General features: G+C 42.8%; 1 protein-coding gene across 2 annotated transcripts in view; it reads left to right on the top strand.

The window, feature by feature from the left end:
* MYOCD (myocardin) overlaps positions 1-14,917 on the top strand; it is a 101,029-nt gene that overhangs the window by 70,224 nt on the left and 15,888 nt on the right. For both annotated transcript variants that reach the window (XM_033184513.1, XM_033184514.1), the window contains exons 7-9: positions 2,375-2,500; positions 7,397-7,665; positions 8,810-8,963. In XM_033184513.1, the coding sequence (XP_033040404.1) occupies positions 2,375-2,500; positions 7,397-7,665; positions 8,810-8,963 (549 nt within the window). The remainder of the gene's footprint in view (positions 1-2,374; positions 2,501-7,396; positions 7,666-8,809; positions 8,964-14,917) is intronic.

The following is a 14,917-nucleotide window of genomic DNA, read 5'->3' as shown; positions in this document are numbered from 1 at the left end:
CAACCATAACATTCACCTCTTTCTGGACAAAGCTACAAAGCCTTGAGCATGAGGAACGTGTATTCAGAATACTCTTAAAGCACATTTATAAAGAATAATGATGATTATGGGCTGGGCACAGTGGCTCACGCCTGTAATCTCAGCACTTTGGGAGGCCGAGGTGAGCGGATCACCTGAGGTCGGGAGATCGAGACCAGCCTGGCCAACATGGTGAAACCCCGTCTCTACTAAAAATACAAAAATTAGCCAGGTGTGGTGGCACATGCCTGTAATCTCAGCTACTCAGGAGGCTGAGGCAGGAGAATCATTTGAACCCGGGAGACGGAGGTTGCAGTGAGCCAAGATCATGCCACGGCACTCCAGCCTGGACCACGAGAGAGAAACTCCGTCTCAAAGGCAAAAAAAAAAAGAATAATGATGATTATGAACAACAGCTCCAGCCACATATTAAATGCTCATTCTGGGCCAGGGGCAGTGCCAAATGCTTCGCAAAATTTCCTTATTGGAAATCAGAGACCTCTCCAAGTAGGTATCATCGAGGTGGATTTGACAGAGGAGGAACTAAAACTCTATGAGGCCGAGCAACTGGGTGGGCTCTAGAAATACAGCAGAGTGCCAGCCACGCTGGGGAAATCCAGCCAGAGGGTATTCATGGAGCCCCTAAGAGAAATGCCTGCCGGCGTCCACATGTGAGGGGAAGGAGATGCGTAAGTGTGGAAGCCAGATGTGAACTCTTCCAATTCTGCCTCTATCCGGAGAGTCCTTCAGACCCTCAGTCCCTTCTCTTTAGGAAGCATTTACCCCTCCTGGCCTCATATAAATTGTGCAATGAACTGAAATTAGATCTATTTGAAAGCTGTTTTTTTTTTTTTTTTCCGCACTGAAAAGTACCATACAGATATTAGGGACAGTTAAAATAATTATCATTCAGTGCCTCGTTTCCCAAAACCATGCCAGTTACTGTTTATCGTCATGCCTATCTTCACCCCATCAGAGCAAACCTAATGCTGCCAAGGAGAAAAAGTGAAATGGGAGGAAAAAAGGGAGGCATGGAAAGCTGAGCTGAGTTATTCGTGTGTTGATTGCGCAAGAGTTTATAATCAAAGCCTTTTTCCTTCCCCTGCATGCCACAGTTGGTCTTTGCAGCCAGATTTCTTTGATAACATCAAACGGTGTATCAGATCATTTGTACACATTATTCTGACAGTAAATTCCTCAGCTTCTGATTTAAGAATGGTTTGAGGAAAAGGCAAGTTCTTTTCTGCTTCACCTTAGGAGAGGGAAAGCAGAGAACAAGCACCGAACAATGCCAGGCAAGATGCGAAAGTCATTGTATGTCATTTCTCCTGGCATTCATGTTTGACAGATGAGGACACTGAGGCTCCAAAAGAAAAGAATCCTTCAGGCCTTTGACAGGTGCCAGGCAGGGCTCGGGGAAGAACTGCAAAGCTCATTCCTAACCCCTGCATGGAGAGATCATGGGCAGCCCTGGCTCCTTTTTGTCAGAGTTGAAACAGAAGAATGTAGGAGAGAAAGAGAAAATAACTTTTCCCTTTACAGACTCTGCCTCTGATAAAGGTTTCTTATGTCTTTATACACATGCATACGTACACACACACACACTCACATATGTATACACACAAAACCACATGTACATATACATGCCTTGTGCACGCATGTATTCACATATGTGCACACACACGAGACACACATGTGCACATATATACACACGTGTATATACCTAACATGCACACATGTATGCACACACATGCACATGCACACATGCATGCACACATACACACTCAGACACACACTTGGACATAAACACACACACACATTTGTACACACTTGCACACACACACTTTCCCTTTTTCTGCTAACATTCTTTTCCTCTACCTTGTTCGTTGTCCTACTTTCCCTCCACATTCCTACACCCACTCTTCCCTGCTGCTTTCTTTTTCAATTGCATTATAAAGACAGGTGGACCTTGTCACAGACAGGTGGGATGCTCACACAGCAAGACCAGATGTCCCAGTTTGCCTAGAACAGACCAGTTTTATACCTGTCTTTGGAATCATTACTTAGAATGATTCCCTTTCTCTCTCAAAAGTGTTCTCAGCTGGATGACAAGCATATATATACACACACACACATATATATACACACACACATATGTATATATACACACACACACATATACATATATACACACATGTATGTATGTGACTCCTCCCCCTGGGAAAGTAGGCTGATGTTTACTCAGGTAAGAAGCTAGGATGAAAGCAGCAGAGGTGTATGTACATGGACTCTGACATTTCTGTGTCACACAACTTACTCCTGTATCATCCTAATATCGGTAACATTTGGATTTCAGGATCTTGCTTCTGGCTCAGAAAATGACAGAAATGACTCAGCCTCACAGCCCAGCCACCAGTCAGATGCGGGGAAGCAGGGGCTTGGCCCCCCCAGCACCCCCATAGCCGTGCATGCTGCTGTAAAGGTATGGTCGCACCAGCCTCGGAGCCCCGCCTGAACGCTCGGCTCACGGAGCCAACTTGGAGCAGAGCTTTCTGAGTTAGGTCTGACAACGCGAGGAGAGTTACACGGAGGACCCATGCAGAGGTTCGGCTCACTGGGAGGGTCACCAAACAGGAGATGGGAAATGGGTCACTAGTGTATATGGACCAAGATTTCATTATCCAGGCAGCACAGCAGAGGCCACCTCTGCCGTGGAGAAGGCTGTGGGTTTGCATTTTCTTTGGGATCACAGCTCAGCCAGCGTGTCTCCGACGTAAAAGGTTTCATAAGCTCACCCTTGAGGTAGACACAACTGATTGTAAAGCAGGATTTGGAAGTTTCATAAAATAGGTATACAGCAGTTGAATTTTATGCAAGGGAAGTATCCCTGAAAAGCTTGCATAAAGTAACATTGACATCATTCAGGCCAGTCTTCCGATGGAAATAAACACGGGGTTTCATTCACAGTAGGCAGGTAGCTACACTCATTATAGCAAATGTTTCGTTTTCTCAGCATTATCTTTTTGTTAATTTTTATTTTTATTTCAATAGTTTTAGGGGTGCAGGTGGTTTTCGGTTACATGGATAAGTTCTTTAGTAGTGATTTCTCTTTTTTTTCTTTTCTTTTCTTTTTCTTTTTTTTTTTTTTTTTTGAGACAGAGTTTCTCTCTGTCGCCCAGGCTGGAATACAGTGGCCAATCTTAGCTCACTGCAACCTCTGCCTCCTGGGTTCAAGTGATTCTCCTGCCTCGGTCTCCCGAGTATCTGGGACTACAGATGCCAGCCACCACACCCAGCTAATTTTTTGTATTTTTAGTAGAGATGGGGTTTCACCATGTTAGCCAGGATGGTCTCCAACTCCTGACCTCGTGATCCACCCGCCGCAGCCTCCCAAAGTGTGGGGATTACAGGTGTGAGCTATCACGCCCAGCCCTTTAGTGGTGATTTTTGAGATTTTAGTGCACCCATCACCTGAGCGGTGTACACTGTAGGCAATATGTAATCTTTAATCTCTCACCCCACTCCCAATCTTCTCCCAATCCCCAGATTCCATTACATAATCTTATGCCTCTGCATCCTCATAGCTTAGCTCCCGCTTATAAGTGAGAACACATGATATTTGGTTTTCCATTCCTGAGTTACTTCACTTAGAATAATGGCCTGCGGCTCCATCCAAATTGTTGCAAAAGACATTATTTCATTCCTTCTTATGGCTGAGTAGCATTACATGTTGTATATGTACTACATTTTCTTTATCCACTTGTTAGTTGATGGGCACTTAAGTTGGGTCCATATCTTTGTACTTGCGAATTGTGCTTCTATAAACACCAGCGTCGTATCTCACAGTACACAGGCTGCTCTCTCTTCAGTTAACTGGATGCCTGGTAATCATGTGGCCTTCTTCATAATGTTTTATCCCAAATAACTTTTTTTTTTTTTCTTTTGAGACGGAGTTTCACTCTTGTTGCCCAGGCTGGAGTGCAATGGTGCAATCTCGGCTCATTGCAACCTCTACCTCCCGGGTTCAAGTGATTCTCCTGCCTCAGCCTCCCCAGTAGCTGGGATTACAGGTGTGCACCACCATGCCTGGCTAATTTTGTATTTTTAGTAAAGACAGGGTTTCTCCATGTTGGTCAGGCTGGTCTTGAACTCCTGGCCTTAGGTGATCGGCCTGCCTCGGCCTCCCAAAGTGCTGGGATTACAGGCATAAGCCACCGTGCCTGGCCTCTCCCAAATAACTTCTAACTGATTTGGGAACACGTTTTCTCAGCTCGAGTGCCACCACTTAATGAATGTTAAAATGACTCTTATGAGATTTAAAAAAGATTGTAAATTGAAGTAAAAAGCAATGATATGGTAATCGTTTTATGGTCTAATGGATAATAGACACTTCAGTTTCTCAGTAAGTCTCCCCCACTGAACCACAAGAGCTTAAACCCATCTGAAAATCCACTCAGCTCAACAGATTTGAAATTATGTGACTATCAATGCATTTTGTTCATTGCAGGGGAAGGAGGAGGAGATGAGTCCCATTATTTCTAAAGCTGAGTATAAAGAGAAATGTTATTCACATTTCTATCACAGTATTTAAATTTTGCATAATTCAAATTAGCAGCGCGGCACGGTGGCTCACGCCTGTAATCCCAGCACTTTGGGAGGCCGAGGTGGGCGGATCACCTGAGGTCATGAGTTCGAGACCAGCCTGGCCAACATGGTGAAACCTCGTCTCTACCAAAAAAGCAAAAATTAGCCAGACGTGGTGGTGCGTGCCTGTAGTCCCAGCTATTCGGGAGGCTGAGGCAGGAGAGTCGAATGGCTTGAACCCGGGAGGCGGTAGTGGCAGTGACCCGAGATCGTAATCACTGCACTCTAACCTGGTCGACAGAGCGAGACTCTGTCTCAAAACAAAACAAAACAAAACAATTAGCAAAGCCTTCAACCTCACTGTAGTAGAAAGTGTGATAGAAGCCCAGGAGATGAACAGATCACTTTCAATGAAAAGGGCGATTCTTACAGACACCCAGCTGGTCCCGGCAGGCTGGTTGTAGAAGAGCCATCATTTTTTTCTGCTTGGTCAACAAACACACACAACCTTAGTATCCCCTGGGCTCAAAAAGAGCATAGTAGTAGTAGCCTTTACCCCACACTATCCAGGGTAGATGATCCGATTTCAGTACCTTCTGGAATGTGCTAAGGCAACACGGAGAAAAAAAGCTCCCGGACCCCCCCGTCTTAGCTGCGGGACCCTGCCAGGGCTGCAGCTCCCATCCTCCCCAGACAAGGCAAGCCCCAGAATGAGGCGACAACAGCAGCTGATCTGGAGCAAGCCAGGGCAGAGCTGGTTTCGGGAGCCCTGCAGAAACTCTCCAAGGACAGAAGACTGATTAATTAACTAGAATGCTAATCGATTAGTAAGCAGGGAGAAACGGAGCCACCAAACACACAGAAATACTTGTGCCCACTATTCATTAGTCACCAGGAAGAAGTCTCTTTGGAAAACAAAAGAGCCTTTGGGGGTGCACTGCGCTGAGTCCAAGCGAGTTGTAAGCTCCTTTGGGTAAGGTCACATTCAGATGTGTAGTTTGTGGTTAAAGTGGAGAAGCTGCCAAGTCAGAATATGCCTGCCAGCTGTTCAGGAGCCCCCTCTTCTGGACACCGGTGGTAACACACTTTTCTTCCAATGTTCCCCCAAATCCTTGATCACTTGCGGTCATGACATCCATGTTCTTCATTTCAACCTTCTGTAATAAAGTCAGGGTTTGAAAATTCCCTTTTTTTTTTTTTTTGAGGGGGAGTCTCGCTCTGTCGCCCAGCCTGGAGCGTAGTGGCGCAATCTCGGCTTACTGCAACCTCCACCTCCTGGGTTCAAGCTATTCTCCTGCCTCAGCCTCCCAAGTAGCTGAGACTACAGGCATCCACCACCACGCCCAGCTAATTTTTTCTGTTTTTACCAGAGATAGGGTTTCACCATGTTGACCAGGCTAGTCTTGAACTCATGACCTCAAGTGATCCGCTCACCTCCACCTCCCAAAGTGCTGGGATTACAGGCGTGAGCCACTGCGCCCAGGTTTAAAAAAAATTACTTTTTTTAAACCTGATAACAGGATGGACCCATTCTTTCCTAAATACAAAAGTCTTTTATTTCAGGAGCAGGTTATAGACACAATTACCTGTTCATTGACTACCTGTTATTATTTCAATATTATCTTTTATAGTCTTTATACTGATTAGTGAGAGAAAAAGTAAAGAATATTTTCTCCAACTTGCAGATGAGGAAACTGAGATGTATTAAAGTTAAGTGATTGTACCACTTTCAAACATTTGTCTTATCTTCCAAGACTATACCCTTAACTTCCTGATTCAGTGTGTCCGAATCATGCAATACATGCTTTGGGTTCCAACTCTGGGAAGTGTTCCAGTAGGTGGATAACCCTTCCCATAATAAGTAAAGTATCCTTATTTCAAAAGGTGTTACTTCCTGATCTTTCATCGGTATTTGGCAGGCAGGCGAGAGGGTGTTAAGCAGGCAGATAGGCAGGGTTTATCTTACTTTCAGTCCAAAGCAACAAATAACCACATTCTAGACTTTCAAAGAAAATCTTAGTTTCATCTAAGTTTATGTACTTAATAAGTCAACTTATTAAGTGTTTAACTAAAGGTGACTGCCCATATGCATAAGAACGTTCTTTTGTTGTTGTTGTTGTTTTGTTTTGAGATGGAGTTTCGCTCTTGTTGCCCAGGCTGGGGTGTAGTGGCGCGATCTCATCTCACTGCAACCTCTGCCTCCCGGGTTCAAGCAATTCTCCTGCCTCAGTTTCCCGAGTAGCTGGGATTACAGGCATCCGCCACCGCGCCCGACTAATTTTTGTATTTTTAGTAGAGATGGGGTTTCACCATGTTGGTCAGCTGGTCTTTAACTCATGACCTCAAGTGATCCACCCACCTCATCCTCCCAAAGTGTTGGCATTACCGGTGTGAGCCATCGCGCCCAGCCACGAAAGAACTTTCTACAAAGAGTCTCAAGATCAGAAGGCAGCCTTTGTTAGGCCATCAGTTGGTTTTAGGTTAGGAGAATGCACTCATTGAAAGACAGGATTACATTTTGCTGTACTCCAGAAAGGAAGAATTCTGGAGCTGCTTCTAAGATTCAACTTTCCCTGTCTAAGGAGTGTCCTTCCAGTGTGATACATTTGCAGTGAATTTGTTCATTCGCAACGTTAGTGTTCTAGGAGCTCTTTGTACATCATGCCTTTGCTATATTGTATTTCTGAGATTCAAGAATGGCCATCAGACAAAACTGCCTCACAATGTGTCCGTGATGCAAAGTCATTCTCAGTCATGGCCTAAAGCACTTGCCATTTCCTCATCCTCTTTGCAGTCCAAATCCTTGGGTGACAGTAAGAACCGCCACAAAAAGCCCAAGGACCCCAAGCCAAAGGTGAAGAAGCTGAAATATCACCAGTACATTCCCCCAGACCAGAAGGCAGAGAAGTCCCCTCCACCGATGGACTCAGCCTACGCTCGGCTGCTACAGCAACAGCAGCTGTTCCTGCAACTCCAAATCCTCAGCCAGCAGCAGCAGCAGCAGCAGCAGCAGCAGCAGCAGCACCGATTCAGCTACCCAGGGATGCACCAAGCTCAGCTTAAGTAAGTCCGGCAAGCCTGGGAGGGTGGCTGTAGGCAGAGGTTGAGAATGGCGTCTGTTAATATCTATGTGATGTACACGGGGCCAGCACCATGGGGCCTAGCAAGTCCTGTATTGCACCATTTCCTCATCCAGTATGTTTGGAAGGTGATTCAATTTAGAAACTGTGCACACCTTTTCAGAGCCATAAGACTGGGAGGAAGTGAATCCAGGGCCCTCTTTATCTGCAGATGGATTCCAGACCCTCAGTGGATACCTAAAACCTCAGATAGTACTGAACTCTACGTATACTATATTTTTCTCAGGCATACATATCTATGATAAGGTTTCATTTATAAATTAGGCACAGTGAGAGATTAACAATAATAGCAACAATATAGAACAATTATAGCAAGATACTACAATAAAAAGTATGTGGATGTGGTGGTTTCTCAAAATCACTTATTGTACTGTACACGTCTATTTTTGAACCACAATTGACCTCAGGTAACTGAAATCTTATAAAGTGAAACCGCCAATAACGGGTGAACTACTATAAATCAGTGCCCTTGGTAAGAGGCCCCTTTGGGAAAAAGGAAAGGATTAGCACTTTCAAATTGGACTGTGGAATGTCTAAGAATGTGATATTGGAATTATGAGCAATTCCGATGCACTTCTGCTTTTGGAAAGAACATTGCTGGGCATCAGAGAGACACCCTCAAAGACTGACTCTTGAGCCCAGGTTGTGTGACCACATTGCTGCGTCACCCTTTAAATCGTCAATATCCCCACATGTCAAGTTGAGATATGGATTCCTCCTGTCATCCTCAGACTATGCTAGCAATTACACCAAGCACTAAACACAACCAAGCTTCACCAGGTGTGTTTGGCCTCCCCAGGACAGAGCATCGGCTGAATCAAAGGTGGATGTGTCCTCTCTCGTGTGCCACAGTCCCCACCACTCCCTCTTATCTCCCTAAACAAAGTTCAGATGTCACACACCACTTGCCATCTAGCCGACCCTGTTGTTTTTTCTCACCCTGCTCTCTTCTGCTGGTTTATTACGTGCCTGACTCTTGCAGGCAATCACTTTGGGATCCGATCTAAACGCAAGTTATACCACCAATATTTGATTGTACCTGAAGTGCCTCTTTGTTTGTCTTTTAGAGAACCAAATGAACAGATGGTCAGAAATCCAAACTCTTCTTCAACGCCACTGAGCAATACCCCCTTGTCTCCTGTCAAGAACAGTTTTTCTGGACAAACTGGTGTCTCTTCTTTCAAACCCGGCCCGCTCCCGCCTAACCTGGATGATCTGAAGGTATAGGATTTGACATGAGTTTCTTTCTTTTTTTAAACAAATACAACAGTATGTTGTTAACAGCACCATGACCAACTGGTATCTGGAGTAAGAGAGTGGGAGGGAAAAAGGACTACAGGAAACGCTGAAGGAGGTGACAGAATTTATCCTGCTGTGGTTGAACACCCCAGTTGACTAGCCCATTTTACGCAGCCGTAACAGGATATCGGAAACTGGGAAATTTGTGAAGAAAAGGAATTTATTTCTCACAGTTCTAGGGCTGAGAAGTCCAAGGACATGGCACCAGTATCTGGCGAATGCCACCCCATGGTAAAAGGGCAGATGGTGGAAGGGCAAGAGCATTTGAGATAGAGGGAAAAGACAAATGTTATGTTTATTTTACCCTAGTAAAAAAAATAATTTTTAAGTAGGCTGTTTCTAGATAAGAGTAAGACAGGAGACCAGTAAGACAGGAGATGCCTTAGTCACAGAGAAACATGATCCAGATATGATAGTGCCATCTGTCAGACCCCTCAAAACCCACTTTTGGGAGGCTGAGGCAGGTGGATCCCTCTAGATACACATGCTCAGAATCATTGGCTGGTGAGAGTTATGATAATTAGTATAGGTATAAAGAGATGATGATCATGATGACGATGGTGCCTATCAATTTTTTCTTTCTTTTTTTTTTTTTTGAGATGGAGTCTCGCTCTGTCATCCAAGCTGGAGTGCAGTGGCACAATCTCGGCTCACTGCAAGCTCTGCCTCTCAGGTTCAAGCAATTCTTCTGCCTCGGCTTCCCTAGTAGCTGGGACTACAGGCGCCTACCACCACACCTGGCTAATTTATGTGTTTTTAGTAGAGATGGGGTTTCACCAAGTTGGCCAGGCTGGTCTCGAACTCCTGACCTCAGGTGATCCACCGGCCTTGGCCTCACAAAGTCCTGGGATTACAGGCAGGAGCCACCCTGCTCAGCCCCTACCAATTTGTATTTTTTAATATAAGCCATCCGTCATTTATTCTGTGTAGATTTGCTTTAATTTTCACCCCGCAAGATAAGTTTTGTCTCCCCAATTTAAAAAGTGAAAATAAAACCAGAATCATAGAGCCGGGCGCAGTGGCTCATGCCTGTAATCCCAGCACTTTGGGAGGCCGAGGCGGGCGGATCACGAAGTCAGGAGATCAAGACCATCCTGGCTAACAAGGAGAAACCCCATCTCTACCAAAAATACAAAAAAAAAATTAGCTGGGCATGGTGGCGGGCGCCTGTGGTCCCAGCTACTCGGGAGGCTGAGGCAGGAGAATGGCGTGAACCTGGGAGGTGGAGCTTGCAGTGAGCGGAGATCACACCACTGCACTCCAGCCTGGGTGAGAGCGAGACTCCATCTAAAAAAAAAAAAAAACCAGAATCATAAAGAGGTCAAATGATAGACAGTTTAACCAGCTTATGAATGACAGAACTGAGGATTGAAGCTAAGTAACTTATTTCAAGGGCTTTGCTATTGTATGAGAGACGAGTGGAAAGAGAGGGATGGGCAGAAGAGAACGTGGCTGGACTTGACCACTCACTGTGTGTATGGGGAGAGGCGCCATCTGAGTCCTGGGAGAGTGACATCAATGACAGAAAGAGGGAGAGTAGAATGAGGAGTTGATATGAAGGGACAGTGGCAAGTTCATTCAGTTTGAGAAAGTCAAGTCTCAGGTACCAGCAGGACAACCGAGAGAAAAGGCATCCATTTCCATCAGTAAGAATTAGCCAGGCTGTGTTGTCAGGGGTGGGAAAAGAAATTTCAGAATCATGTGTAATGTTTGGAGCATTGAACCTAGAAGGGTGAATGTGACTGACAAAGAACAAAATGGAAAGAGTGAGATGGAAGGGGAGAAGAGGAATGAACGAGACATATGATGCAACCACAATTGGGGAAAGGAAGAAATAAGAGGAATGGATGAAGGTGACCCCCCCCAAATAGTAATCAGAAAAGTCATATAATGAGGTGACATTTGCAAGCAATTTTCACGTTTTGCTACATAAAAGGAAAAGAACACTGAGAGAAAAGTCTTTGATTTCTTTTTGAAAAGTTCATGGTTATATATGACAGTATGTGGACAATTTTTTGCATCCTATTAAAAAAATAAAAATTGGCCAGGCGCGGTGACTCATGCCTTATAATCCCAGCACTTTGGGAGGCCAAGGTAGGCAGATCATGAAGTCAAGAGATCAAGACCAGCCTGACCAACATGTTGAAACCCCATCTCTACTAAAAATACAAAAATTAGCAGGGCGTGGTGGCGGGCACCTGTAGTCCCAGCTACTTGGGAGGCTGAGGCAGGAAAATGGCTTGAACCCGGGAGGCGGAGTTTGCAGTGAGGCCACTACACTCCAACCTGGTGACAGAGCGAGACTCCGTCTCAAAAAAAAAAAAAAAAAAGAAAAGAAAAAACTGGAGAGAGAGAGAGAGCATACCAGAGAGACAGAGAGACAGAGAGAGAGAGAGACTGAAAGTTTAAAAAACTGGGAGAATATCTTATTGATATTAAGAAATAATGATTCATATTTTAAGGTGTGATAATGTTATTGTATCTTTGGTTTTTTTAAGAGTACTTATCTTTTAGAGCTAAAGACCAAATTTACATGATTTGCTTCAAAATAATTCAGGAAAGGTAGGAGAAGTGGGTTGGAGTATAAAATAAACAAGATTGGACGTGAGTGATCATTGTTGAAGTTTGTTGATGAGTTCATAGGGTTCATTAGACTTTTCTATCTACTTTTGTGTATGTTTCAATTTTTCCATAATAGTTTTAAAAGTTATTAATGATTAAAACACCAGTGAATGTAGGAAAAAGGTGTATACAAATCTTTGTCCTGAACAAGCCCATACAGTGTAATATTCTGAAGTTTAAGGTAAATTAAACTCAACCGTATTCATTTTATTTTAGAATATGAGCCGCATTATTTAATAATGTAGTTAAATTATTCAGTGCCAAGACAGATTCTAAAAATAAATGTAGAACTCATCAATTTTAAGTAATTCAAAATTAAAACAATAATGAGATGCCATTTTGTACTTTTCCAAACCAGCAAATCTAAAAGATAATGATAAAACAATTCCAGCAAGACTGTAGGGTGAATAACTAAATAATTGCTAATGTAAGTTAATTCAATCCTTTCTGATAACTTTTAGCTGATTATAAAGTAACATATATTGACTGTCCAAATATGATAGTGTGTAGAAAAGTCAACAGTATTTTAAAAAATAATTAAGGCTGGGGGCGGTGGCTCAAGTCTGTAATCCCAACACTTTGGGAGGCCGAGACGGGCGGATCACAAGGTCAGGAGATCGAGACCATCCTGGCTAACACGGTAAAACCCTGTCTCTACTAAAAAACATACCAAAAAAAAAAAAACTAGCCAGGTGAGGTGGCAGGCGCCTGTAGTCCCAGCTACTCAGGAGGCTGAAACAGGAGAATGGTGTAAACCCGGGAGGCGGAGCTTGCAGTGAGCTGGGATCCGGCCACTGCATTCCAGCCTGGGCGACAGAGCAAGACTCCGTTTCAAAAATAATAATAATAATAATAATTAAGACTCACAGAAAGTAGATTATATTTCCTTCTAGGTTTAAAATGCATATAAACATTTTGTTTTAAAATAATTGTTTTGAAAAAATTACGTGTACATAAATTACTGGCATGCTTCTTAACACATCGTGAACATTTTCATAACTGTTAATATCCAATAAATTTTTTATTTTTAACAGCAGCATATCACTTCACCACCTAGTTAACATTCCACTGCTGGACACTTAACTAGCTACCAGATTTTGGCTATTCAAACTGTGATTTCAGTCCGGGTGCAGTGGCTCACACCTGTAATCCTAGCAGTTTGGGAGGCCAAGGTGGGCAGATCACTTGAGGTCAGGTGTTCAAAACCAGCTTGGCCAACATGGTGAAACCCCATCTCTACTAAAAATACACACAATTAGCCGGGTGTGGTAGTGCGCACCTGTAATCCCAGCTACTCAGGAGGCTGAGGCAGGGGAATTGCTTGAACCCGGGAGGCGGAGGTTGCAGGGAGCTAAGATTGTGCCACTGCACTCCAGCCTGGGTGACAGAGTGAGACTCTGTCTCAAAACCTATATATATATATACGTGAATTAATGTAATAATATTAGTAAAACTTTATATTGCACAACCATTTGCCAGGCACTATTCCAAGTGCTATATATATGTGTGCGTATGTGTATATATATATGATTTCAGTGACCTTTGTGCCTACATTTATTAGTTTCTCTGATTATTTCCTCAGGCTAGAATAAAATTCCTGAATTAAATATATTAATATTGTCTAAAGTTTTTGATATATATTGTAAAATTTCTGCCCTGAACGTTTGTGTCAGTCTGTTCCCAGAAGCAGCCCTTCTCAAGCATTCATGTGTGAACTGAATCACCCAGGCTCTTGGTAGCATGCAGATTCTGATTCAGGTTTGCGGAGGGGCCCAAGATTCTGCATTTCCAACTAGCTCGCAGGCGATGCTGATGCTGTTTGTCTAAGGGCCATACTTTGAATAGCAATGTAGTAAAGAGATTTTCAAAAATGTTGTAATTTGGGGTGGGGCGCTGTGGCTCACGCCTGTAATCCCAGCACTTTGGGAGGCTGAGGTGAGTGGATCGTCTAAGATCAGGAGTTCCAGATTAGCCTGGCCAACATGGTGAAACCCCGTCTCTACTTAAAATATAAAAATTAGCCCGGTGTGGTGGTGCGCGCCTGTAATCCCAGCTACTTGGGAGGCTGAGGCAGAAGAATTGCTTGAACCCGGGAAGTGGAGGTTGGAGTGAGCTGAGATTGTGCCACTGCACTCCAGCCTGACCAAAAGAGCAATACTCTGCCTCAAAAAAAAAAAAATAGTTTTAATTTTTGCTCCTACTTAACTAACACAAAGTCTTCTTATTCCTTTGCCAATTTAATAAATACAAATATATATATATATATTCTTTTGATTTGCATTTCTTGGATTACTAATGATGATATACATACATTACTGTCCGTATTTTAAATTTTATTTTTGTTTCTGAAAAGCTGGATCATATATCCCTTGCCCATTTTTATACTGGGTATCAATCTTCTTTTTAATCAATTAGCACACTTGATACATTGAGCTTTTTAACACTTTATTATTTGTGTTGCCATTAGTTTTTCCCAAGGTAGCTATTTGTATTTGAGCTTTGTAGTTTCTTGACTTACAGAAGTTTTAAATTTTGTTTTCAATATTTTTCTCAAGCAATCTTTTCCTACAGGTATCAGAATTTCCTATAATATCAGAATATTTGCCTATAGTCTTCTGTTTTATGAAATTATTGAAATTTAGGTATTTAATATGTTTCCTGTTTTAATTACAAAAGTAATATATTTATGTGAAATATTTGGAACTTACAGATAAGGAGAACCATTGTTAACATTTTAGCATATTTTTATCTGGATAATTTAATATGCAAATATAGTTTTAAATATATATATGTATATATATCCATACCTTGTTTATATAATTTTTAGAAAAATACAATCAATTCAAACTTTGTTCACTTATTACTATACCACAAGCAATTAATCATCCAATGTCAGCAAATATTTATAGCATCAGCTTTACTGGATCTGTAGTGTCCCATCATTTGCATACACCATCATTTACCTAACCAGTTCTCATACTTGTAGATATTAAGACTTTCCAGTTTAAGAACATTATAAAAAAATACAGGGATAAGATAATTACATGTGAATTAACATAATAATATTAGTAAAACTTTATATTGCACAACCAGTTGCCAGGCACTATTCCAAGTGCTTCATGCATTTTATGCCATTTTAACCCTCACAAAAATGCATAAAGTGTTATTCCCTCCATTTCCCAGAAGGGAAACTGAGGCACGGAGTGATTGATCACTGAGTTAGTAACAGGCAGGGCCAGGATTTGAACCGATGG

This window comes from Trachypithecus francoisi, unplaced genomic scaffold (genome assembly GCF_009764315.1).
Source record: "Trachypithecus francoisi isolate TF-2019V2 unplaced genomic scaffold, Tfra_2.0 Lachesis_group20, whole genome shotgun sequence".
Lineage (NCBI taxonomy): Eukaryota > Metazoa > Chordata > Mammalia > Primates > Cercopithecidae > Trachypithecus > Trachypithecus francoisi.
This window is presented reverse-complemented; position numbering and strand designations above follow the sequence as displayed.